General features: G+C 44.1%; 1 protein-coding gene across 1 annotated transcript in view; it reads right to left on the bottom strand.

Annotated features, from left to right (window-relative positions):
• The window catches only part of LOC149428644 (uncharacterized), a 119533-nt gene that overhangs the window by 54117 nt on the left and 38002 nt on the right, over positions 1 to 27414 (bottom strand). The window contains exons 2-3 of the mRNA XM_089667159.1: positions 13015 to 13274; positions 1948 to 2058 (exon numbers count right to left, since the gene is read on the bottom strand). Coding sequence (XP_089523285.1) covers positions 1948 to 2058; positions 13015 to 13274 — 371 coding nt within the window. The remainder of the gene's footprint in view (positions 1 to 1947; positions 2059 to 13014; positions 13275 to 27414) is intronic.

Genomic DNA, 27414 nt, shown 5'->3' with positions numbered 1-27414 from the left:
TTGTCTTCTTACACTACAAAGACCCTGAAAATCATCCTCTGTACTGCACTTCTGAAGAAAAACTACGCTGACTTCACCTTCTATGTCTTGTTGAAGCCTCAAGAAGGACCTTCACTCCTTTACCGCCCCCCCCCCCTTACCTCTATAGCTGGGATCTGCACACACCCAGCAACCCAGTGGCATCATGTAGGGATCCACCACCCCACCACTACACACCTGATCTCATGCCACCATCTTCTTCTGACATCATCATGGGGCCACTTTTCTCTTCCAGGTTCTTGCATCCAGCCCCATGATGACACACATGTACCACAGGGTGTTATAGGGGGCAAGCTGCAAAAACCAGGAAGATAAAGTGCCCCCCCCAATGATGTGGTGCATGAACCTTAGAGAACCCCACGGCCTCCTAGGATTCCAGATGTGGGTGTTCTAGAAGTCCGTGGGCAATGAATACTTCCTTCTCACCTAGATGAGAAATCAGACAGTGTGGGGATGTGATCTCCAAAAATCTGACGAAGTAAGAGAAGGGTGATGGGGGGTGACAGTAAGTGGGAAGGGTGGAAGTCCAATTCATGTTATCTTTGTTTTTTGTAGTCAGCGAGCGGCCATACTGTCCATGCAGACTGGGTCACTGCATAAAGGGGAAGGTGAAACAGACCATTACTTCAGGAAACAACATCCAAACCTGTCCGCCTCATATTGTCTACACATAAGTGCTTTGTTCTATTCAGAATTGAAATTGTGACAAGATTTTCCACATTCTGAGATTCGGGTGTGTACAAATTTCTGAATTACAATAGCAACAAATTTAGACAACTATAAAATAATGAAAATAAATTTCATCAGAAATTCAAAAAGAAATTGAGTTGAATTGAATTTGAATCGAATTTGAATTTTATTTTGAATTCCATTCAAATTCAATTAGACTCAAATTCTATTTGAATTTCTGATTAAATGTAATTTCATTCTTTTGGATTAGTTTAAATATAAACATATTACCAACTATTGCTGATTTCCTTCAAATTGGAATTTTGAACAGAAAATAAAAGAGTAGAAGAAAAAAAGAATAGAATAGAATAAAAAATAAAAGGAATATGATCTAAAATATCAGGATAGAATAAAATAGAATAGAACAGAAAATTAAAGTGTAGAATAAAAAAGAATAGAATAGAATAGAGTAGAAAATAAAAGAAAAGAGTAGAATAGAAAATAAAGGAAAAGGATTTAAAATATCAGAATAGAATAAAATAGAATAAAATAAAACACGACAGAAGATAAAGGAATAGAATACAAAATAATAGTATAAAGCAAAACAGAAAAGAATCTAAAATAACAAAATAGAATAAATTAGAATAGAAATTAAAAGAATAGAAGAGAGTAGAAAAATAATAGAATAGAATACAACAGAACAGAATATAAAATAAATGGATTGAATAGAATAGAAAATAAAGGAATAGAATAGAATAGAGAAGAACTGAACAGAATAGAAAAAGTAGAAAAGAATACAATTGAAAGAATATAACCGTCTTACAAAATTTGATTTTCAAACAGAACAGCTATTCTTCACAATGAATTTGGATCTATTTGATAATTTTTATTTGGTCTCAATGAATTTGAATTGACATCAAATAAATACAAACATGAATTGAATTCAAATTTGAAAACTAATAAACAAACTAAACTAAATGAATTCCGAAAATGAATTTAACGAATAAAACTAAACAAAATGAGTTCATTAACGAATCGAAAGGGAAAAAAATGTATTGTGCACATGTGTAATATTGTCTGATGTCTGGAAATCAAATCTCTCCTTTTATTACAAGCAGCTTCCCATAATACTGAGCTGTGGTCCCCTCTGTACCCCCTGGACAGCCTGGGGGTCTTCAGACATATTGTACCCTCCATGTCCCATCATTACACCCCTCCCCCAGCCTGTGCCCTCCATACCTCTCTGAATATCAGGGTAAGACGTCCTCCTGGAAAGAACAGTCTCAGCCATGTTTCATAACGATAACATACACCATAGAAGTCTGTGATTGGAGGTGACGGGATGGTGACCTGAAGACCACAAAGACCACAAGGATGAGTATGAGGAGGACCAGACCTAACAATCCTATGATTGCATACTGCCTGACATTTGTAGAGCGGGGATTTACTACCACCCCCCAATAGTCATTCACAGAGCTGACAACCCCTCCATTCAATACCCCGTGTTCATTGCATCCCCCCAAATCGCTGTTCCTCTGCTGATGCGTTTTACCCTCTGACAGGGTCTTGTCATTCCGGGAAAAGATTTAAGCCACTCATACATGAATCAAACTTCGGGCGGTTTAAGCAGGGCCCGGCCGAATTCTGACCCATGTATGGACAGGCTGGCTGTACAGAAGCTCTACCAATCCACTTCTGTACAACCAGCCCGTCGGATTTCCCGCTCGATCAATGTCCCCGTCTATAGCCGGCAGTGCTGATCAGTGTATTGTGATGGCGGGAAAGTCTCCCCAATGTCAGAATACAATAACTCTGCCAGGATCCACATTCAGTTTGGATGGGGAATCAAGTGGGGTTATTATTGCTCCGCCCACTGGTTGGGGGGGGGCACGTATCTGTAAGAAATTCCAACAATTACCAATCTTAAGGGTACAACATATCCATATCATCATTGGTTTCTCTTTAGTCTGAACCACTTGACCTCCGGAAAGGTTTTACCCCTTCATGACCAGGGCATGTTTTTCTATTCAACACTGTGCTACTTTAACTGGCAATTTCGCAGTCATGCAACACTGTACACAAATACAATTTGATTATCTTTTATCACACAAATAGAACTTTCTTTCGGTGGTATTTATTCACCACTGGGATTTTTATTTATTGCTATATAAATGAAAAAAAAGACTGAAAATTTTGAAAAACCTGATATGTTCTACTTTCTGCTATAAAACCTATCCAATAAAATCAGATTTCTTCATAAATTTAGGTAAATATGTATACTGCTACATGTCTACAAACTACAGTGTGTGTATATATATATATATATATATATATATATATATACATATAGATGGGCAACAATGAGACAACCCCCAAAACAGGACTAGTTTTACAGGTGGAGGCCATTGACATTTTTTTCCCTGATCATCTTTTCTGGCTGTTTTTCACTAGTTTTACATTTGGCTAGGGTCAGTGTCACTACTGGTAGCATGAAGCCATACCTGGACACTACAGAGGTTGCACAGGCAGTCCAACTCCTCCAGGATATCACATCAATATGTGCCATTGCCAGAAGGTTTGCTGTGTCTCCCAGCACAGTCTCAAGAGTATGGAGGAGATTCCAGGAGACAGGCAGTTCCTCTAGGAGAGCTGGACAGGGCTGTAGAAGGTCCTTAACCCATCAGCAGGACCGGTATCTGCTCCTTTGTGCAAGGAGGAACAGGATGAGCCCTGCCAGAGCCCTACAAAATGACCTCCAGCAAGCCACTGGTGTGAATGTCTCTTACCAAGCAATCTGAAACAGACTTCGTGAGGGTGGCCTGAGGGCCCTACGTCCTCTAGTGGGCCCTGTGCTCACTGCCCGGCACCATAGAGCTCAACTGGCATTTGCCATTGAACACCAGAATTGGCAGGTTCGTCACTGGCCCCCTGTGCTTTTCACAGATGAGAGCAGGTTCACCCTGAGCACATGTGACAGACGTGAAAGGGTCTGGAGAAGCCGTGAAGAATGTGATGCTGCCTGTAACATGGTTCAGCATGACCATTTTGGTGGTGGGTAAGTGATAGTCTGGGGAGGCATATCCATGGAGGGATGCACAGACCTCTACAGGCTAGACAATGGCACCCTGACTGCCATTAGGTATCGGGATGAAATCCTTGGACTCATTGTCAGACCCTACGCTGGTGCAGTAGGTCCTGGGTTCCTCCTGGTGCAGTGGGTCCTGGAGGATGAAGGAATTGATACCATTGAATGGCTCCCGTGCTCGCCTGACCTAAATCCAATAGAACACCTCTGGGATATCATGTTTTGGTCCATCCGACGATGCCAGGTTGCACCTCAGACTGTCCAAGAGCTCAGTGATGCCCTGGTCCAGATCTGGGAGGAAATACACCATTCATCATCTCATTAGGAGAATACCCCAATGTTGTCAGGCATGCATACAAGCACGTGGGGGCCATACTAACTACTGAGGACCATTCTGAGTTGCTGTGAGGAAATTTCAGCAAAATGGACTCACCTGCTGCATCGTTTTTTCACTTTGAATTCAGTCCTCTGTAGGTCGATCATTTTCATTCCCATCCAATGATGGGGCATCCTTATGTTCCTAACACATTACCCCGTCCATATCAGTATAGAGATCCAGCAGGAGAGTTTTCCCCATTGAGATCTGATGTGTTTTCAAAGTGTTCTTTTCATTTTTTTGAGCAGTGTATGTACAAAAAAGAAAGAATTGCGGCCATATTGGTCCACAGACCCGATTCATCGTATGTCCGTGTTCTCTGCCGTTACATATATGCCCAACATGGACCAGCAATGTACTGGAACATCGCTGGACTTTGAGTGGTTATACTGGGATGGTGTCTGCAGCTACAGGCATCATCCTGGTATTGTTTTTTCAGCTGGTGGTCGGCTTTAATTTATAAGCAATCCTAGTGGCTAATTAGCTGCTGGATCTATTTTACAAGCAGCTGGAAGGCCTCTCCCCCCTCCACCCACCATCCACGGATTTCTTGGGCTCTCCCATCCCACAGGGGAATCCAAGAATGCGGCCAGAAGTTCTGCCAGCTGGAAGCTACGAGCATTTCATCATTTCAGTTTTGCTGGATATTAAGGTGCCATTTTTAAAAAGGGAAATCTTCCGATCACACTGATCTTGGTGAGATCAGATGCTTCAAGGGCAGAGGAGAGATCTAGAGTCTAATACACCCCAGATTTCTCAGAAAACAATACCTGTCACTGCCTATTGCTATCACAGGGGATATTTACATTCTCTGTGATAACAATAAAATTGATCCCCCCAAAAAAGAGGGACAGTGTAAAAATAAAAACAAATTATAAATTAAAAAAGAAAATCACCACCAAAAAATTGTAACACCCGACATTTTGTTCTCTACGGCCTCTGCTTTAAAAACATATATATTTTTGGAGGGTTCAAAGTAATTTTCTAGCAACAAAAAAAATGTTTTTTTCATGTGAACAAAAAATGTCAGAAAAGTGTTCTTTAAGTTGTCAGAAGAGAGGGGGATGTGTGGCAGAAGCCGCTAATGTTGGCTCTGAGATGCCAGGATAGTAGAAGCCCCCCAAAATGACCCTTTTTTGGAAAGTAGACACTCCAAGGTATTTGCTAAGTGGCATGGGGAGTATTTCTCAGATCTAATTTGTTGCCACAAGTTTTTGGTAAATGAAGAAAGAAAGCAAAAATGCATTTTTTCTTTTCTTTTTCAAAACCCTTTGACAAAAATGAAAATACTCACCATGCCTCTTATTACATTTCTTGGGGTGTCTACTTTTCAAAAGGGGGTCATTTGAGGGGTGTTTGTACTGTCCTGGCATTTTAGGGTCTTCAAAAATGTAATAGGTAATGAGGGAGTGATATGAGGAAATATGCCCTTTGAAAGCCTGAAGGTGGTCATTGGATTTTGGGTGCCTGTATGTGGATAGGTTGCCAAAAATTCTCTCTCATGTGGTACCCCCATACTCAGGAGATGTAGCAGAATGTGTTTTGGGGTGTTATTCCACATATAGCCATGTCATCTGTGATCAATATATAGTTTAAGTCACAACTTTGTGTAAAAAAAAAAAGAAAAATTGTCATTTTCCAAAAATTTGTTGCAAAAAAATAAAATCCATTCCATGGACTCAACATGCCTCTGAGCAAATTCCTTGGGGTGTCTACTTTCCAAAAAGGGGTCATTTGGGGGTGTTTGTACTGCCCTGGAATTTTAGCGTCTCAAGAAATGTGACAATCAGAAAGAAAAAGCTACGTAAATTGCAGTATATATACCATAGTTTGTAGACGCTGTAACTTTCACACAAACCAATTAATAAACACTTATTGGGATTTTTTTTACCAAAGACATGTGGCGGAATACGTTTTGGCCTAAATGTATGACTAACTTTGAATTCATTGTATATTTTTTATAACCGAAAGTATAAAATAATTTTTTTTCCAAAATTTTTGGGTTTTTTTTGTTTATATCACAAAAAAAAGAAACCCAGTGGTGATAAAATACCACCAAAAGAAAGCTCTACTTGTGTGAAAAAAGACATACATTTTGTTTGGGTACAGCATTGCATGCCCACACAATTACCAGTTGAAACAGCACAGCGCCAAATAGCAAAAACATGGCCTGGTCATTAAGGGGGGTGAATCCTCCGGAGGGCAAGTGGCTATAAGAGACCCTCCATAATAACAATGATCTTTAATAGTATATTTAATAAAACCATGTTTAATCTCCATTAACTTTCAATTCCAATGCTGGATATCGCAGATCGCTGTGTGGTACCTTTTATTATTTCATCCACCTTTCAACCAATATTAATATGTCCTGGAAGAAGGTGAAAAGTGTGGAAGAGCAGAGTTTGGGGGGAGATGCAATGAACATTGTACAATAAAGTTAATTGAAAAGAGAGATAAGTGGTCATGCCTCCTTTGTATTTATTGTTGGAGCATTTCTGGGGAATAGACCGACCCCGTTGTTGAATACATCTCCAGTGACTGGTGAGTGCAGTCAGGGCCATCCCAGTAATACCATTTCCCTGTGTTGTTCAATATACAGAGCTGACTGAAGTAACCCTAAACAATAAACCTGTGCTGGGCTGTGAGACTGACTACTCCTAATTCACTAAAATTGCTGAGCAATAGGCGGCTACAAATCCAAAAGTAGTGTAAGAATGCTCCTAATAAACAATGATAATAATAATCAATCCCACAAAGATCAGTGAACTAATATATAAACAATTAATGACAATAATATACATGACCATACAGTGAATAATAAGTGCCAAAGTGAGTGAAAAAAACAACATGATCAATACAAATATGAAAACAAAATGATAGAACCAATGATGGAACGCGTAGGGAGGAGCACTGAGCCGCTGGTGTCCATTCAGCATGGAAGGTCTGTGTCTCATGGCATCTATGGAGCTGTCAGCTGGATCACTCAATGTGGGGGGCTGCTGGAGTAACCCCTACCTAAGACCACATACAGAGTTCAAATTTTTTGCATTTGTTTTTATTGTAGGTGTGGTCTTAAAAATTACTTGGCCGTTTTAAACAGGGAGCACTAGGTGTACTTTATATATGTTTTATGGTTGGAAATGAGGCATTGTCTCATCCTTCAGTGCAGATGATCCCGGCTACTTAATGGGAACCATGTCAAACAATAAAAGAGAACAATTGTCAGGGATCCCCTCGGTCCCCGCCGCGATGGTCCCGGCGCAGGCGCAGTGTGCCGCCCTGTGCTGGGACTCGAGCATTAGGTCCGGGCCGGCCGCGGCGTTCGAGTTCGCGCATGCGCAGTAGAAGCCGCGGCCGCCCGCTGGGCACTAATGGCAGCGCAGGGCGGGATATTTAAATGGCCCTGAGCTGTCATTCAGTGCCTTCTGGTCTTACCTGTATCCTGTATCTGCGAACCTGTGAATAGTAAGTTGCTGACCCGGATTGTGCTTGACCTTGCTGTATTTCTCCTGCCCTGACCCTTGCTTTGCCTGACCTCTCTCTTGAATGCCCCCTATTGGATCTGACCTGCTGTTGCTGACCTGGCGTGTGACCCGACTATTCTCTGCCCGCTGCCTCGTACCGTACCGTCCTCCCTGTTACCGACCCGGCTTGTCTGACCCCGCACCTGCTCAGCCATCCATCCATCCATCCGTCCATCCCTCCCAGTGGGGTCTCCTGACCTCCTCATATCAGGCTCTTCCCCGCAGGAGCCCTCGGCGAATACCACTACCACTGACGGGTTTGCCCAGTAGCCACGACCTGGTCTCGGGGGGCTCCAAGTCCATCCCCACCATCAGGGGCCCTGGTGAACAAGCACCCTGGGACTTAGACTCCGTGCTCTGGAAACACCTAGTTAGTGGAGTGCTAGTGGTACTGCCGGGTGGTCCCTTACAACAATTCCCAGTTCAACTTAGCAACCAGCTTGCAAACAAACTGAATTTTACAGAGTTAGGAACTGCAGAATATCGGGGTGCCATGAAGAGGCTCTGCAGCTTACACATGTATTTGCAAATGTGTGCTAACTAAACCCCTGTTTTTAACGCATACTGTTACACTTGCTAATTCAGTTTGTTTGCAGGCTGGTTGGTAAGCTGAGCTGGGGATTTTTCTCTCAATTGTTTGATATGTGTCGCCCTTCCATGTGCTCCTTGCTGAGAAGGCCAGTTATAGACTGGGGCAGTGCCCATTTTTTGCACTTAATAGGAACCAGCCTGACTACCCCTTTTATAATTTAGAGGGTGAGAGTCTGTCCCTTTGCCTCCTTGGTGGAGGAACACAACACTCTTTCACATGAGTTGATGTTTGACATATTTGGAAGATTTACTTGTTTATGTACTTTTATTGAGCAGATATTTGTACTGTACAGAACACTGAGAATGTGTCCTGGATGGCAGATATATTCCCCCGGTCATTGAATCAGATTCCCTTTAAGGGGGGCAGTTTTGGGAGACATTACCTAGTTCTCACCCATGTAGGGAGAGGTGTTTGCCTAGAGAGAGGACTGATTTTCAGTACTCTGGATTGATACGTCTGTATTATGGACCCATAATTTCAGAAGTTCAAAGAGTTTTGGGTGGGTAGAACCTCCAAAGCCTGACTACCAGGACTCTGGACTCAAAGGGGTTAAGCCCCAGGCAGGGGAGGCTTGAAAGGCAGCAGGGTGAAATCAGCACCTGTGGCGGGGGGGCAGTGTGGAGTAGCTCAAGTTGTAAGCAACGATTGATACTCTTAGGAACTAATACATAATCTGCTGAACCCCTGAGCCCCCCCTACACACACACACACTATGTGTCCAGATTACCATTACCAGTGAAAGTAAAAGATTGTAAGCTGGAAAGAGCAGGGCCCTTGAATCCCTCGTGTTCTGTTTTGGTACTGCATTGTCTCATGTTCTGTACCCCACTACAATGTACAGCGCTGAGCAAACCTTTTAGCGTGATATAAATACTGTATAATAATAATAATAAAAAAAGAAAATCCCAAATTTCCCCAAAAAAGTAATAGAGTTGAAATTTTCCAACAGGGACACTAGTTTTGGTGACTTGGGGGCCCCAAGGGATTGGGGGATTTCATCTCACTTCCTGTTTTGGCAATGGCACCGGAAGTGACTTTAATCAAAAAAAGTTTGCTTTTAAAAACGGCTGCTGGTGATCTCGGGCCCATATCACAGTACCGATCACATTATTTGTTCACTATCTTTGACACATATTATTAACCACATGGTCACACATACAGTGTTATATTGTATTATTATCATTTATATCAGGCCTGCTTGCATTGGCGAGTGGAAATTATGGTGGGGGTGAGTGTGTCCCCAGGGCCGTCTTGCTGAGCAGGCTCGGAGCTCAGGCCGGATCTGTCAGTGGCACTGGGAGACGTCAGACTGCTCAATAGTTGAGCAAAGTGAAAGCAAAGAAAGGAGTGTGTGCTGTGCTCTCTGCCTCCCCCTAGAGTGCAGTACCCGGCTCTGTGAGTGAAGGTAATGAAGTACTGAAATTTTTTTATAGGGCTGTCTGTGTGTGTGTGTTTATTTGTATGTGTGTGTGTATGTACGTGTGTGTGTATGTACGTGTGTGTGTATGTACATTTGTGTATCTGTACATGTATCTGCGTGTATGTACATGTGTCTGTGTGCATGTACATGTGTGTGTGTGTGTTTATGTGTATGTACGTACATGTGTCTGTGTGTACATGTGCCTGTGTATGTATGTACATGTGTCTGTGTGTATGTACATGTGTCTGTGTATTTCTGTGTATGTACATGTGTCTGTATGTATGTACATGTCTGTGTGTCTGTACATGTGCCTGTGTGTCTGTACATGTGTCTGTGTGTATACATGTGTCTGTATGTGTGTGTGTACATGTGTCTCTGTGTGTGTGTGTACAGGTTTGTGTGTGTGTGTATGTACATGTCTGTGTGTGTACAGGTGTCTCTGTTTGTGTGTGTGTATGTACATGTACAGTGGGCAAAAAAGTATTTAGTCGCCACCAATTGTACAAGTTCTCCCACTTACAAAGATGAGAGAGGCCTGTAATTGGCATCATAGGTAGACCTCAACTATGAGAGACAAAATGAGAAAACAAATCCAGACAATCACATTGGCTGATCTGGAAAGAATTTATTTGCAAATTATGGTGGAAAATAAGTATTTGGTCACCTACAAACAAGCAAGATTTCTGGCTCTCACAGACCTGTACCTTCTTCTTTAAGAGGCTCCTCTGCCCTGCACTCATTACCTGTATCAATGGCACCTGTTTGAGCTTATCAGTATAAAAGACACCTGTCCACAACCTCAAACAGTCACACTCCAAACTACACTATGGTGAAGAGCAAAGAGCTTTCGAAGGACACCAGAAACAAAATTGTAGACCTGCACTAGTCTGGGAAGACTGAATCTGCAATAGGCAAGCAGCTTGGTGTGAACAAATCAACTGTGGGAGCAATAATTAGAAAATGGAAGACATACAAGACCACTGATAATCTCCCTCGATCTGGGGCTCCACGCAAGATCTCACCCTGTGGGGTCAAAATGATCACAAGAACGGTGAGCAAAAATCCCAGGACCACACGGGGGGACCTAGTGAATGACCTGCAGAGAGCTGGGACCAACATAACAAAGGCTACCATCAGTAACACACTACGCCGCCAGGGACTCAGATCCTGCAGTGCCAGACGTGTCCCTCTGCTTAAGGCAGTACATGTCCGGGCCCATCTGAAGTTTGCTAGAGAGCATTTGGATGATCCAGAAGAGGACTGGGAGAATGTCATATGGTCAGATGAAACCAAAATAGAACTGTTTGGTAGAAACACAACTCGTCGTGTTTGGAGGAGAGAGAATGCTGAGTTGCATCCAAAGAACACCATACCTACTGTGAAGCATGGGGGTGGCAACATCGTGCTTTGGGGCTGTTTCTCCGCAAAGGGACCAGGACGACTGATCCATGTACAGGACAGAATGAATGGGGCCATGTATCGTGAGATTTTGAGTGCAAACCTCCTTCCATCAGCAAGGGCATTGAAGATGAAATGTGGCTGGGTCTTCCAACATGACAATGATCCCAAACATACCGCCCGGGCAATGAAGGAGTGGCTTCGTAAGAAGCATTTCAAGGTCCTGGAGTGGCCTAGCCAGTCTCCAGATCTCAACCCCATAGAAAACCTTTGGAGAGAGTTGAAAGTCTGTGTTGCCCAGCGACAGCCCCAAAACATCACTGCTCGAGAGGAGATCTGCATGGAGGATGGGCCAACATACCAGCAACAGTGTGTGCCAACCTTGTGAAGACTTACAGGAAACGTTTGACCTCTGTCATTGCCAACAAAGGATATATAACAAAGTATTGAGATGAACTTTTAATATTGACCAAATACTTATTTTCCACCATAATTTGCAAATAAATTCTTTCCAAATCAGCCAATGTGATTGTCTGCATTTTTCTCATTTTGTCTCTCATAGTTGAGGTCTACCTATGACGCCAATTACAGGCCTCTCTCATCTTTTTAAGTGGGAGAACTTGCACAATTGGTGGCTGACTAAATACTTTTTTGCCCCACTGTATCTGTATGTAAACCTACATGTATGGGTGGTTTGGTCAGGTTCAGGATGATGTGGTTATTATGGGTGGGTGAGTATGGGGGACATTTGAGGTATTGCTGGGTTGGATAGTAGGTAGGACATGCTTGGTAAAGTTATGGTTTTGTGAGTGAAAGATTATGGGGGGTTATGGTTGTATGTGGTGCATGATCCAAGTATGATGGAGTGTTTAGGGGGACATTGGAGGCCCTGATGTAATGTGGGGGGACTCTGGGGACCCTGATGTAATGTGGGTAATATTTAACAGTGTAATTTCATGAAATAATTTACAAGGTCATGTTTAGGGGCAGAATTAGGGGTGTAGCAGGGTAGGGGTTGGGTGGGACAACTGGTGCAGAGTAACTCTTAAGGCCTGGCTAGTAGCTCAGGACTTGAAATGTTAAGCCCTGGTTTATATAACTGTTCTCTGATCTTTGTGGGATCAATCATTATTATACATTAGGAGCGTTATTACACGACTTTTGAATTTGTAATTTGCTGATTACTTGGAAATGTTAGTGAATTAGGACTAGTCCGTCTCACAGCACGGTTTATTACAGGTTTATTTTTTTATGGTTTAGAAAGTTATAAGACCTTTGAGTATTGCTGCTTTTAGTGTAATTGTTGCACACATTGTTGGGTGGTAAGTGGAGGAATTGTTTTTTATATAACTGGAGTAACCTGTCAACTAATCCATACAATCATCAATAGTGTGATGTCCATTTATTGGAAGGTTTCCACATTTTGTATGACTCTTCTATTTGCTATTCCATAGTTATAGCTCTGAGCTGAGAAGAGAAGGGAATTGTTACTGCAACCTGACAGCAAAACAGAATCACAGAGATAAATGAATTGTAGAAACTAAATGGTAACATCTAAGACAGGACACAGCAGCAGTGTGATGTCCAGTTACTGGGATGTCTCCACATTTCATATGACCCTTCCCTTAGCCACTGTGTTATATCTATTATCTCTTAAGAGTTGGGGAATTGCTACTGTTACAACCAATGATAATATCATATTGTTGTAAGATTTATGGCCATTGCTCTTTGCTGGTCGCCCTGTCTATGACCTCAGAACTGGATGTCATATAGTCACTAATCTCTTAATCACAGGATATGACGATCTAAACCAATCCTGACTTATACAACTGGATTCTTCACTGGATATTGTTTATTGACATTGGCTCTCAGGCCTTTACAACTTCTAGATTATATTCAGGACTAACTTACATTTCTGATCTTGGTGGTGTTCACCATTAGTATGAAGGTTGCCGTTATTCTTAGACAGACTCCTGATTTGACAATCACAGTGTATTTTGTGGGAGAGGGTGGAGGAGAAGGTCCTTGGGTGGTATGATCGGTGGGTAGCACAATGGTACGATGTGTGATGTGGGATTTGGTCCTTTTTTGACAATTATCATACTGTGGAGTTGTTATATTCTGCATAGTATCTGGTCTTGGTGTGACAGATTGAACCCCTCCAATGTACTCTGCAGGAGAGGGTGGAGGAGAAGGTTCTTGTGTGTCTCCGATGTACTCTGTAGGAGAGGGTGGAGGAGAAGGTCCTTGTGTGGTATGATCGGTGAGTAGCACAGCGGTATTATGTGCGGTGTGGTGCTTGATGGAGGGTGGAGGAGAAGATTCTTGTGTGTCTTCGATGTTTTCTGCAATCAAAAGATCAAATGAAGACAGATGAGTGACATCTCAATGACAGCTACAGCTGAAATGATGAATAAATGATGACTAAATCAATAATTAACAAATCTCTTTTCATGGATCATAAACAATGACAGCTTATCACTTGTGCATGTCCCAGATTTTTTAGGAATAAAGTAGGGAAATGTTTAAACCCCTGTTATTTTTATTTTTTTTTTCTCAAATTTTTGTTCTTTTTTTGCTTATAGCGCAAAAAATAAAAATGCACAGGCAATCAAATACCACCGAAAGAAAGTTCAATTTGTGGGAAAAAAAGGACGTGAATTTCATTTGGGTGCAGTGTTGCATGACCGTGCAATTGTCAGTTAAAGTAAAACAGCGCTGTAGTGCAAAAAATGGCCTGGTCATGAAGGGGGGTAAATCCTCAGGAAGTCGAGGGATTAAACATAGATACCACAAATGCTACATTTACCAGTAATGTGGTGCCAAGACAGTTATTAATGAATCCACAAAAGTTATATACAATGACTTCCAGATAACTGGATTTCACTCTCTGAGGACTCATGGGTGTAACTCTCTGGTCTAGGTGATTTGTTGACATTTGTATCATTGTGTTTGGAACATCTAAACATTGATCCTTTGTGGTTGTAGTGATGATACATCTTCATATTTACATTATCTTCATCACTTCCCTTTGTATACATAACACTAAAGAACATATTTCAGAGGCTTGCTCTCTCTTCATCCTTAGTGACCAGCTGAGTTATTACATTTTATTTTTATATTTTACACTTTTTAGCATAGTTGGGATCTTGTTAATTTTTTGCCATCCAGATTTTTCTTTTCACAGCTTAATATTTCCTCCTAGGACAGGAGACCGCTTTCCACTTCAGGTTTTCACAAAGTTTGTGTATGGGACGGGTGACGGCCATTTTGGGAGGCCTCAGGGACAGTGTGCATTGGGTAGGTTATTTTTTTATTTTGGAGTTCTGCTTTCCAAGGGCCAGAAAATATCTTTAACATCAGAAGGTAAGGTGCATTTATCCAAGACAGCCAGACCTAAAAAGGCTCTGCCTGACCCAAGATGGCCACCAGAGTCACATGGGGCAGGAGCATCCAATGGGGTAGCTTCATTAAACAGGGAACCAAAGAGGAACCCTGTTCAACTTGACTTTCTCTCCAACTTTAGTGCCGCTGTGGGAGAGCGCTACCTGCAGTGGAGAAAGTAGACTGCACCTGCCTATAACCAGAAAAAACTAGAAAACATTTTATACTGGTGTGTTTTTAAATCCCAGCTAAACATCCAGTTTATTCCTTTTGCTAAAAGACCCTGGATGTCTCCCCTGTGCTCCACTAAAGGGAATGCAGTACACATCGCACTGCACTAGATTATTTCCCAGCCATGATGGACGGGGACACTGAGATGGGTCCCGGAAGTGACATTTTACACATCGCTTCCAGGTCAGCAGCAAGAAAGGGAGGAGAGCGGACATGTGTCCACCACTCAGCTCCCTCCGCCCTAACAGGAGGAACCAGCTATGCTGGTCCTGTACCTGCAGATGGGCAACTGGAGCCCAAGATACATGGTGGGGGGCACTTGGGGGGAGGGGCGGCTGTTACCAGGAGGTGTGCAAGTAATCAGGCACCTGCAGAGGCCCTGGACTGCTTGTATCTGACAGCCAGAAGCCATCTCGTCAGATGTACACACAGTCCTGGTGGCTCACATAATCCTTTGGTATCATCTATTTTGGATGTGTAATCAATTTTTAACTTTTCAATTTAGCTTTGTTTTACCTTTTAATTGCCAGATCAATCAATGTAGTAGTTTTAATAATGGTAACTAGAGATGAGCTAATTATTCAAAAATTTGGTTCGGCTGATTCGCCGAATTCGCGGAATAAATTTGCTTCGAGCCGAATATATTCGCTGCGAATTTAACTTATAAAAAGGGTGTTTCTAGGCTTCAGAGAGCCTTAATATTAGTGCAGAACACTGTACCTTTAATTTAAATGCCCTTGGAGTCTGCTGGGGAAGAGAAATAATGCATTAACAATGGAAGAAACAGGAGGGGGCCAAACCGTGGCCAATAAATAAACATTCCACCTCATTGATGAGATGGACAACACGTGTCAAATAAATATTTAAAAAAATTGCTATTCCATCGGTCTGGAACTGGTCGACTATAAATAATTAAAAAGTTTAAATTCATGTGACAGTCGTCCAGCGACGTATAAATAATTTAAAAACACCAATTCATGAGGGGCCCGACCAGCAGAGTATAAGTCATTAAAAAGGTTCAATTCATGTGACGGTCGTCCAGCGAAGTATAAATAATTTAAAAACCCCAATTCATGAGGGGCCCGACCTGCAGAGTATAAGTCATTAAAAATGTGCAAAACATGAGTCGGCCGACCAGCAGCCTCTCAATAAAATATATATACAAATGTACGGATCAGGTGGAGGTCTTCCATTTGTCCCTAATAACATGTTTGGGGCATGATTCATGGCGGATTTAGTCAGTTGTGTCAGGAACTGGTGGTTTGAAATCCAGACTAATCCACGCCTGATTCATTTTCACAAACGTGAGTCTCTCCACACTTTGGGTGGACAGTCGTGTCCTCCGTGGAGTTACAATACCTCCTGCCGCACTAAATACGCGCTCCGATGCCACGCTACTGGCCGGGCATGACAGCCTTTCAAGGGCAAATTCAGCTAGTTGGGGCCAAAGGTCAAGTTTCGTTGCCCAGTAGTCAAGGGGATTGTCTACCTCGGTTGGCAGGGTGCTGTCCAAGTAGGCCCAAGCCTGTTGTTTGAGCTCCTGCTCCAGGTCCACCTGATGCTGCTGCTGCTGCGGCTGGTTAGTAGTTTCCTCACTGCGCTGGTGAAGAAAGCTACTCATCATCGACTGCAGACTGAGGCAGCCGCTGCTGGTGGAGCTGCCACTGCTCCTACCACCCCACCCCTCCCCTGCTGCCATGGCAGCGGAACGCGAGCGCACAGGGCCCACAGTGTCTGAGGAAGGACATTGGTGCAGAAAGGCAGACACCAACTGACTACATAGGTGGTTTTTATAGTACTTTATTTTGGCCTCCCTCTCAGCAGGTGTGAAAAAGGCCACCATTTTTGAACGGTAGCGAGGGTCCAACAAGGTGGACAGCCAAAAGTCATCCCTCTGTCTGATGGTTATAATTCGGCTGTCGCTACGCAAGCAACCGAGCATGCTATGGGCCATTTGTGCCAAGGAATGCGAGGGACTCCCTGCCTCCATCTCCACAGCATACTGCCACGGTGCGTCTGGGTCCTCTGTCTCCTCCTCCTCCTCCTCTACCAGATGCTCCTGCTCCTCCACTCCTGTCCGCTGAGTGGAAAAACCACCCATTTCACTCAATAATTCCTGAGCACCAATGTCCTCCTCTACCTCCTCCTCTTCTTCCTGTCCTGCCCCCACAGGGGTCATGTGGCGTTGAGATCTGTGCGCCACGTCTACCGCACCCTGACCAGCCATTGTTAACAGCATTTGTTCCAGGACGTGCAACAGAGGAATGACGTCGTTCATCCCATAGTCCTGCCGACTCACGAATAGCGTGGCCTCCTCAAAGGGCCTGAGCAAGCGGCAGGTGTCACGCATGAGCTGCCAATGGCTGACATCTAAGTTACACAGGGGAGTACCTTTATCCGCTTGTAACATCAGGAAATCGGTGATGGCCTTTCGCTGTTCGTAAAGGCGGTCTAACATATGTAGGGTTGAATTCCACCTTGTTGCAACGTCGCAGATCAGGCGATGCTGTGGAATTCTGTTCTGCCGCTGCAGCTCAAGGAGGGTGTGCTTTGCGGTGTAGGAATGGCTGAAATGCATGCAAAGTTTACGTGACATTTTAAGGATGTCTTGCAGTGGGATGGTGGATTTTAGGAACCGCTTGACAACCAGATTGAACACGTGAGCCATGCATGGCGCATGGCACAACCTTCCTTGATGCAGAGCAGACACCATGTTCTTTCCGTTGTCGGTCAACATGGTTCCGATTTTCAGTTTGCGCGGAGACAGCCATCTGTCGATTTCTCTGTTCATTACACTCAGAAGTTCCTCCCCTGTGTGACTACGTTCGCCAAGGCATACCAGGTGCAGCACAGCGTGACACCGTTGCGCCCTGCACATGTGATATGCCGGTCGGGTAATGGGACTTGGCACGGGGGGTGGCGGCTGAGGACACGGCGGAAGAAGAGGTGGTAGAGGCGGACATCTTTGCTGGACCAAGGACATGCAAACGTGGAGGCAAAAGCGGCGTGACCTGTCCAAGTTGCTGGTGCGGCTGTGCCGGCACCACGTTCACCCAGTGGGCCGTAAATGACATGTACTGTCCCTGACCATAGTTACAGCTCCACACGTCGGCGCTGCCGTGCACTTTGTCAGAGAATGCAGGGCTGGCACTGCCTTTTTGGCGAAGAAATGCCGGCTTGGCACTCTCCACCGCGGCGCGGCACAAGCCATCATTTCTCGGAAAGGTGCTGAGTCCACCACTTGGAAAGGGAGGGACTGCAGCACCAGCAACTTGGACAGGAGGACGTTTAGCTTTTGCACCGTCGGGTGCGTGCTCGCAAACTGTTGTCTCTTGGAAACGGATTCCAAGAAAGACTGCTGACGGAATCCGTGAAGAGGAGTAGCAGGAGAAGGAGCATCTGAACAAGCGGAACGAGCGACAACTCCCCTCAGCAGAGGTGTTGGAGCCTTGACTGGCTGATAGAGGGCGATTGACGTTGGGTGACGGAGCAAGTAACGGAGCGGGTGATGGAGCGGGGGCTGGGGCAGGCAGAACCGCCGTATCTTTATCACGGTTTTCCCAGGCCACCGAATGGCGACGCTGCATATGCTGACGCAACGCTGTAGTCCCAACATTGGCCCCCTGGCCACACTTGACTTTCTGGCCACATAGTCGACATACGGCTACGTTTACTTCCTCGGGCGGTTTGACGAAAAATTGCCACACCGTCGAGTAGGAAACTTTGCCCCCGCTACTCCTCACTGGCTGACTGCTACTTCCTCCGTGCACACGGCACCACTACTGGCCGTGGTAGTAGGCTGCAGTGGAGCTGGTGCTCTACTCCGTGGCCGTTTGGCTCCACTGACACTGCTGCGACCCTGCTGCCTCCTGGGCAACCCACTGACTGTTTTGCTCGCTGGCAAGCTGGCACCCTCTTCTCCTGATGATGCGGAAGCAATAGCCTGATGACGACGAGGCTGCCAAGTGTGATCAACCTCCTCATCATCAAGTAGGGTCTCTGCCTCACTACTAGCCCCCTCGGCTGCGTGTGGGTCAGGAGAGAGACCTGTCTCTAGACCGGCTACCGAGCCACTCTCCTCGCCAGTACTTCTTCGCCTGGCTGCTGAAGAGGCGGATGTCTCCCCCCGTTCCTGACCGCCCTCTGTTAGCTCTTCCTCACTGTACAGTGGGGCTGAGCCCACAGCATGCGATACTTCGCTTGGTGAGGGAACAGCAAAGGACAGGGGCAGGTAGAGGACACGTGATTTCAGTGGGCTTGCTCCCGGGCCATGCCAACTAACGGTTGTGTCTGACGTACCCACCGACCGTTGGCTGTAGGTGTCAGAGGTGACCTGGAAAGAGGAAGACGACCGAGTCAACCAATCGATGACGGCAGGGTTGTCAGTGGAGACACGACCGCTGGATGACACCGGGAGCACTGGCCTCTGGCTGCGACTAGTGCTGCCTCGACCCCTTCCTCTGCTGCCACGTCTGCTCGCTCCTGAAACATTGCCTCCTCTGCCACTCCTCTGCGTGTTGTCTGACATACTCTTTAAATCAATAAGCAACCCAAAAATAAAACCGGATTTAACTCTTTGAACGTACAATAGTGGTTGTGAAGCAGAAAGTCAGTTTATTTAGCACAATCGGTCGATTGCAGCTTGCCGTTGGCTGTAAACTGTACGTTTATGTCACTGGAATGCACTAATCACCCAAAAAATATTACCGCCAGCCGGCGTGTAAATGGATTTAACTCTTTGAACGTACAATAGTGGTTGTGAAGCAGAAAGTCAGTTTATTTAGCACAATCGGTCAATTTCAGCTTGCCGTTGGCTGGAAACTGTACGTTTATGTCACTGGAATGCACTAATCACCCAAAAAATATTACCGCCACCCGGCGTGTAAATGGATATAACTCTTTGAACGTACAATAGTGGTTGTGAAGCAGAAAGTCAGTTTATTTAGCACAATCGGTCAATTGCAGCTTGCCGTTGGCTGTAAACTGTACGTTTATGTCACTGGAATGCACTAATCACCCAAAAAATATTACCGCCACCCGGCGTGTAAATGGATCTAACTCTTTGAACGTACAATAGTGGTTGTGAAGCAGAAAGTCAGTTTATTTAGCACAATCGGTCAATTGCAGCTAGCCGTTGGCTGGAAACTGTACGTTTAGGTCACTGGAGTGCACTAATCACCCAAAAAATATTACCGCCACCCGGCGTGTATATGGATTTAACTCTTTGAACGTACAATAGTGGTTGTGAAGCAGAAAGTCAGTTTATTTAGCACAATCGGTCAATTGCAGCTTGCCGTTGGCTGGAAACTGTACGTTTATGTCACTGGAATGCACTAATCACCCAAAAAATATTACCGCCACCCGGCGTGTAAATGGATCTAACTCTTTGAACGTACAATAGTGGTTGTGAAGCAGAAAGTCAGTTTATTGTACACAATCGGTCAATTGCAGCTTGCCGTTGGCTGGAAACTGTACGTTTATGTCACTGGAATGCACTAATCACCCAAAAAATATTACCGCCAGCCGGCGTGTAAATGGATTTAACTCTTTGAACGTACAATAGTGGTTGTGAAGCAGAAAGTCAGTTTATTTAGCACAATCGGTCAATTGCAGCTTGCCGTTGGCTGGAAACTGTACGTTTATGTCACTGGAATGCACTAATCACCCAAAAAATATTACCGCCACCCGGCGTGTATATGGATTTAACTCTTTGAACGTACAATAGTGGTTGTGAAGCAGAAAGTCAGTTTATTGTACACAATCGGTCAATTGCAGCTTGCCGTTGGCTGGAAATTGTACGTTTAGGTCACTGGAATGCACTAATCACCCAAAAAATATTACCGCCAGCCGGCGTGTAAATGGATTTAACTCTTTGAACGTACAATAGTGGTTGTGAAGCAGAAAGTCAGTTTATTTAGCACAATCGGTCAATTGCAGCTTGCCGTTGGCTGGAAACTGTACGTTTATGTCACTGGAATGCACTAATCACCCAAAAAATATTACCGCCACCCGGCGTGTAAATGGATCTAACTCTTTGAACGTACAATAGTGGTTGTGAAGCAGAAAGTCAGTTTATTTAGCACAATCGGTCGATTGCAGCTTGCCGTTGGCTGTAAACTGTACGTTTATGTCACTGGAATGCACTAATCACCCAAAAAATATTACCGCCACCCGGCGTGTATATGGATTTAACTCTTTGAACGTACAATAGTGGTTGTGAAGCAGAAAGTCAGTTTATTTAGCACAATCGGTCGATTGCAGCTTGCCGTTGGCTGTAAACTGTACGTTTATGTCACTGGAATGCACTAATCACCCAAAAAATATTACCGCCACCCGGCGTGTAAATGGATCTAACTCTTTGAACGTACAATAGTGGTTGTGAAGCAGAAAGTCAGTTTATTGTACACAATCGGTCAATTGCAGCTTGCCGTTGGCTGGAAACTGTACGTTTAGGTCACTGGAATGCACTAATCACCCAAAAAATATTACCGCCAGCCGGCGTGTAAATGGATTTAACTCTTTGAACTTACAATAGTGGTTGTGAAGCAGAAAGTCAGTTTATTTAGCACAATCGGTCAATTTCAGCTTGCCGTTGGCTGGAAACTGTACGTTTATGGCACTGGAATGCACTAATCACCCAAAAAATATTACCGCCAGCCGGCGTGTAAATGGATTTAACTCTTTGAACGTACAATAGTGGTTGTTAGAGATGAGCGAAGAAATGAAAAATTTGATTCGGCTGATTCGGCGAATTCCAGTATGAAATTTGATTCGATGCGAATTTCTCCGCTATGAAGATGACTTATAAAAAGGGTTTCTAGGCTTCAGAGAGCCTTTAAATTAGTGCAGAACACTGTACCTTTAATTTAAATGCCCTTGGAGATCAGGAAGGAGAAGGAGAAGGAGAAGGAGAAGGAGAAGGAGAAGGATGAGAAGAAGGAGAAGGATGAGAAGAAGGAGAAGGAGAAGGATGAGAAGAAGGAGAAGGATGAGAAGAAGGAGAAGGAGAAGGAGAAGGATGAGAAGAAGGAGAAGGATGAGAAGAAGGAGAAGGTTGAGAAGAAGGAGAAGGAGAAGGATGAGAAGAAGGAGAAGGATGAGAAGAAGGAGAAGGATGAGAAGAAGGAGAAGGATGAGAAGAAGGAGAAGGAGAAGGATGAGAAGAAGGAGAAGGAGAAGGATGAGAAGAAGGAGAAGGAGAAGGATGAGAAGAAGGAGAAGGAGAAGGATGAGAAGATGGAGAAGGAGAAGGATGAGAAGAAGGAGAAGGAGAAGGATGAGAAGAAGGAGAAGGATGAGAAGAAGGAGAAGGAGAAGGATGAGGAGAAGGAGAAGGATGAGAAGAAGGAGAAGGATGAGAAGAAGGAGAAGGATGAGAAGAAGGAGAAGGATGAGAAGAAGGAGAAGGAGAAGGATGAGAAGAAGGAGAACGATGAGAAGAAGGAGAAGGATGAGAAGAAGGAGAAGGAGAAGGATGAGAAGAAGGAGAAGGAGAAGGATGAGAAGAAGGAGAAGGAGAAGGATGAGAAGATGGAGAAGGAGAAGGATGAGAAGAAGGAGAAGGATGAGAAGAAGGAGAAGGAGAAGGATGAGAAGAAGGAGAAGGAGAAGGATGAGGAGAAGGAGAAGGATGAGAAGAAGGAGAAGGATGAGAAAAAGGAGAAGGAGAAGGATGAGAAGAAGGAGAAGGAGAAGGATGAGAAGAAGGAGAAGGAGAAGGATGAGAAGAAGGAGAAGGAGAAGGATGAGAAGAAGGAGAAGGAGAAGGATGAGAAGAAGGAGAAGGATGAGAAGAAGGAGAAGGAGAAGGATGAGAAGAAGGAGAAGGAGAAGGATGAGAAGATGGAGAAGGAGAACGATGAGAAGAAGGAGAAGGATGAGAAGAAGGAGAAGGATGAGAAGAAGGAGAAGGATGAGGAGAAGAAGAAGAAGGATGAGAAGAAGGAGAAGGATGAGAAGAAGGAGAAGGATGAGAAGAAGGAGAAGGAGAAGGATGAGAAGAAGGAGAAGGAGAAGGATGAGAAGAAGGAGAAGGATGAGAAGAAGGAGAAGGAGAAGTATGAGAAGAAGGATGAGAAGAAGGAGAAGGATGAGAAGAAGGAGAAGGATGAGAAGAAGGAGAAGGATGAGAAGAAGGAGAAGGAGAAGGATGAGAAGAAGGAGAAGGATGAGAAGAAGGAGAAGGAGAAGGATGAGAAGAAGGAGAAGGAGAAGGATGAGAAGAAGGAGAAGGATGAGAAGAAGGAGAAGGAGAAGGATGAGAAGAAGGAGAAGGAGAAGGATGAGAAGAAGGAGAAGGATGAGAAGAAGGAGAAGGAGAAGGATGAGAAGAAGGAGAAGGATGAGGAGAAGGAGAAGGATGAGAAGAAGGAGAAGGATGAGAAGAAGGGAAGGAGAAGGATGAGAAGAAGGAGAAGGATGAGAAGAAGGAGAAGGAGAAGGGAGAGAAGAAGGAGAAGGAGAAGGATGAGAAGAGGAGAAGGAGAAGGATGAGAAGAAGGAGAAGGAAGAAGGAAGAGAGGAAGGAGAAGGAGAAGGATGAGAAGATGGAGAAGGAGAAGATGAGAAGAAGGAGAAGGATGAGAAGAAGGAGAAGGATGAGGAGAAGGAGAAGGATGAGGAGAAGAAGGAGATGAGAAGAAGGAGAAGATGAGAAGAAGGAGAAGGATGAAGAAGGAGAAGGATGAGAAGAAGGAGAAGGAGAAGGATGAGAAGAAGGAGAAGGAGAAGGATGAGAAGAAGGAGAAGGAGAAGGATGAGAAGAAGGAGAAGGAGAAGGAGAAGGATGAGAAGAAGGATGAGAAGAAGGAGAAGGAGAAGGATGAGAAGAAGGAGAAGGATGAGAAGAAGGAGAAGGAGAAGGAGAAGGATGAGAAGAAGGAGAAGGATGAGAAGAAGGAGAAGGATGAGAAGAAGGAGAAGGAGAAGGATGAGAAGAAGGATGAGAAGAAGGAGAAGGATGAGGAGAGGAGAAGGATGAGAAGAAGGAGAAGGATGAGAAGAAGGAGAAGGATGAGAAGAAGGAGAAGGAGAAGCAGAAGGAGAAGGATGAGAAGAAGGAGAAGGAGAATGATGAGAAGATGGAGAAGGAGAAGGATGAGAAGAAGGAGAAGGATGAGGTGAGGAGAAGGAGAAGGATGAGAAGAAGGAGAAGGATGAGAAGAAGGAGAAGGAGAAGGATGAGAAGAAGGAGAAGGATGAGAAGAAGGAGAAGGATGAGAAGAAGGAGAAGGAGGAAGGATGAGAAGAAGGAGAAGGATGAGAAGAAGGAGAAGGAGAAGCAGAAGGAGAAGGATGAGAAGAAGGAAAAGGAGAAGGATGAGAAGATGGAGAAGGAGAAGGATGAGAAGAAGGAGAAGGAGAAGGATGAGAAGAAGGAGAAGGAGAAGGATGAGAAGAAGGAGAAGGATGAGAAGAAGGATGAGAAGCAGGAGAAGGATGAGAAGAAGGAGAAGGAGAAGGATGAGAAGAAGGAGAAGGATGAGAAGAAGGAGAAGGAGAAGGATGAGAAGAAGGGAGAAGGAGAAGGATGAGAAGAAGGAGAGAAGGTGAAGGATGAGAAGAAGGGATGAGAAGAAGGAGAAGGAGAAGGATGAGAAGAAGGAGAAGTATGAGAGAAGGAGAAGGAGAAGGATGAGAAGAAGGAGAAGGAGAAGGATGAGAAGAAGGAGAAGGAGAAGGATGAGAAGAAGGATGAGAAAGAAGGATGAGGAGAAGGAGAAGGAGAAGGAGAAGGATGAGAAGAAGGAGAAGGAAGGAGAAGGATGAGAAGAAGGAGAAGGATGAGAAGAAGGAGAAGGATGAGAAGAAGGAGAAGGAGAAGCAGAGAAGGAGAAGGATGAGAAGATGGAGAAGGGAGAAGGATGAGAAGAAGGAGAAGGAAGAAGGAGGAGGATGAGAAGAAGGAGAAGGAGAAGGAGAAGGATGAAGAAGAAGGAGAAGGATGAGAAGAAGGAGAAGGATGGAGAAGAGAGAAGGAGAAGGAGAAGAGGAAGGATGAGAAGAAGGAAAAGGAGAAGGATGAGAAGATGGAGAAGGAGAAGGATGAGAGAAGGAGAAGGAGAAGGATGAGAAGAAGGAGAAGGAGAAGGATGAGAAGAAGGAGAAGGATGAGAAGAGAATGAGAAGAAGGAGAAGGATGAGAAGAAGGAAAGGATGAGAAGAAGGAGAAGGAATGAGAAGAAGGATGAGAAGAAAGGATGAGAAGAAGGAGAAGGATGAGAAGAAGGACAGTTCTGTGACAGTTTCTGTCTATTTCTGACAGTTCTGGGACATTCACTCCATACAGCGGTTTCAACCGCTGTATGGAGGGAATGTCATAGAACTGTCAGAAATAGACTATTTATGACAGTTCTGGGACATTCCTTCCATTACAGCGGTTGAAACATTGTATCTATTTGTTTCCATAAATGGAACCATTTATGGAAACAAATAGATACAATGTTTCAAACGCTGTATGGAAGGAATGTCCCAGAACTGTCATAAATAGTCTATTTCTGACAGTTCTGGGACATTCCCTCCATACAGCGGTTTCAACCGCTGTATGGAGGGAATGTCCCAGAACTGTCATAAATAGTCTATTTCTGACAGTTCTGGGACATTCACTCCATACAGAGGTTTCAACCGCTGTATGGAGGGAATGTCATAGAACTGTCAGAAATAGACTATTTATGACATTTCTGGGACATTCCTTCCATACAGCGGTTGAAACATTGTATCTATTTGTTTCCATAAATGGATCCATTTATGGAAACAAATAGATACAATGTTTCAACCGCTGTATGGAAGGAATGTCCCAGAACTGTCATAAATAGTCTATTTCTGACAGTTCTGGACATTCCCTCCATACAGCGGTTTCCGGCAAAAAGTGTATGTGCAGAGTTCCTCTATTCTGTAGATACACTTAGAGGAGCTCTGCAGATACACTTAGAGGAGCTCTGCACATACACTTTTTGCCGGCTTGGAATTATTCTTATTTTCATCCTACTTCTTCTTCTTCTTTTTCTTCATCCTCATCCTCATCCTCTTCTTCTTCTTCTGAGGATGAGGATGAGGATGAAGAAGAAGAAGAAGAAGAAGTAGGATGAAAATAAGATTAATTCCAAGCCGGCAAAAAGTGTATGTGCAGAGCTCCTCTAAGTGTATCTGCAGAGCTCCTCTAAGTGTATCTGCAGAATAGAGGAACTCTGCACATACACTTTTTGCCGGCTTGGAATTATTCTTATTTTCATCCTACTTCTTCTTCTTCTTCTTCTTCATCCTCATCCTCTTCTTCTTCTGAGGATGAGGATGAATAAGAAGAAGAAGTAGGATGAAAATAAGATTAATTCCAAGCCGGCAAAAAGTGTATGTGCAGAGCTCCTCTAAGTGTATCTGCAGAGCTCCTCTAAGTGTATCTGCAGAATAGAGGAACTCTGCACATACACTTTTTGCCGGCTTGGAATTATTCTTATTTTCATCCTACTTCTTCTTCTTCTTCTTCTTCTTCATCCTCATCCTCATCCTCTTCTTCTTCTTCTGAGGATGAGGATGAAGAAGTAGAAGAAGAAGAAGAAGTAGGATGAAAATAAGAATTCCAAACCGGCAAAAAGTGTATGTGCAGAGTTCCTCTATTCTGCAGATACACTTAGAGGAGCTCTGCAGATACACTTAGAGGAGCTCTGCACATACACTTTTTGCCGGCTTGGAATTAATCTTATTTTCATCCTACTTCTTCTTCTTATTCATCCTCATCCTCAGAAGAAGAAGAGGATGAGGATGAAGAAGAAGAAGAAGAAGAAGTAGGATGAAAATAAGAATAATTCCAAGCCGGCAAAAAGTGTATGTGCAGAGTTCCTCTATTTCTGACAGTTCTCTGACAGCTTCTTCACATGTACAGCGGTTGAAACATCTGTATCCTAAATGGATACAATGTTTCAACCGCTTTACATGTGTTCCTTCTGTCAGAGAACTGTCAGAAATAGCGGAGCTCACTGCAGGGACACTTTTGCCGGCTGATCTGGAAATATTCGATTCGCGCACCCGAAGTAGGCAAAATTTCGGATTCGACGCAAATCGAATATTTCCTGAAATTCGACTCGAATTCCGGTTCGCCTGGTTCAATTCGCTCATCTCTAGTGGTTGTGAAGCAGAAAGTCAGTTTATTTAGCACAATCGGTCAATTGCAGCTTGCCGTTGGCTGGAAACTGTACGTTTATGTCACTGGAATGCACTAATCACCCAAAAAATATTACCGCCAGCCGGCGTGTAAATGGATCTAACTCTTTGAACGTACAATAGTGGTTGTGAAGCAGAAAGTCAGTTTATTTTGCACAATCGGCAAACTGCAGCACCAACTGTGCACGACAGCCACCAAAAAAAAAAAGGGTGTATGTCACTTTAAATTTTCGATTCTTTGATAGCTGTGGCCCTAAGTAACGATTGTGTGTCCCTGAGTAACGATTGTGTGTCCCTGAGTAACGATTGTGTGTCCCTGAGTAACGATTGTGTGTCCCTGAGTAACGATTGTGTGTCCCTGAGTAACGATTCTGTGTCCCTGAGTAACGATTCTGTGGCCCTAAAGTCTCTGTGGCCCTAACTCTGTCCCTTAATACACACAGGTCTGTCTCTCTTGAATGACCGGAGGCTAATGGAGAATTCTAAGATGGCCGCGATTTATTGCTCCACCATTACACAGTGCTGGCTGGCTGCTGATTG

This window comes from Staurois parvus, unplaced genomic scaffold (genome assembly GCF_062004578.1).
Source record: "Staurois parvus isolate SC_StPar_1 unplaced genomic scaffold, SC_StPar_1.0 ptg003065l, whole genome shotgun sequence".
Classification (NCBI taxonomy): Eukaryota; Metazoa; Chordata; class Amphibia; order Anura; family Ranidae; genus Staurois; species Staurois parvus.
Note: the sequence above shows the minus strand (reverse complement) of the source record. Positions and strands in the feature narration are given on the sequence as shown.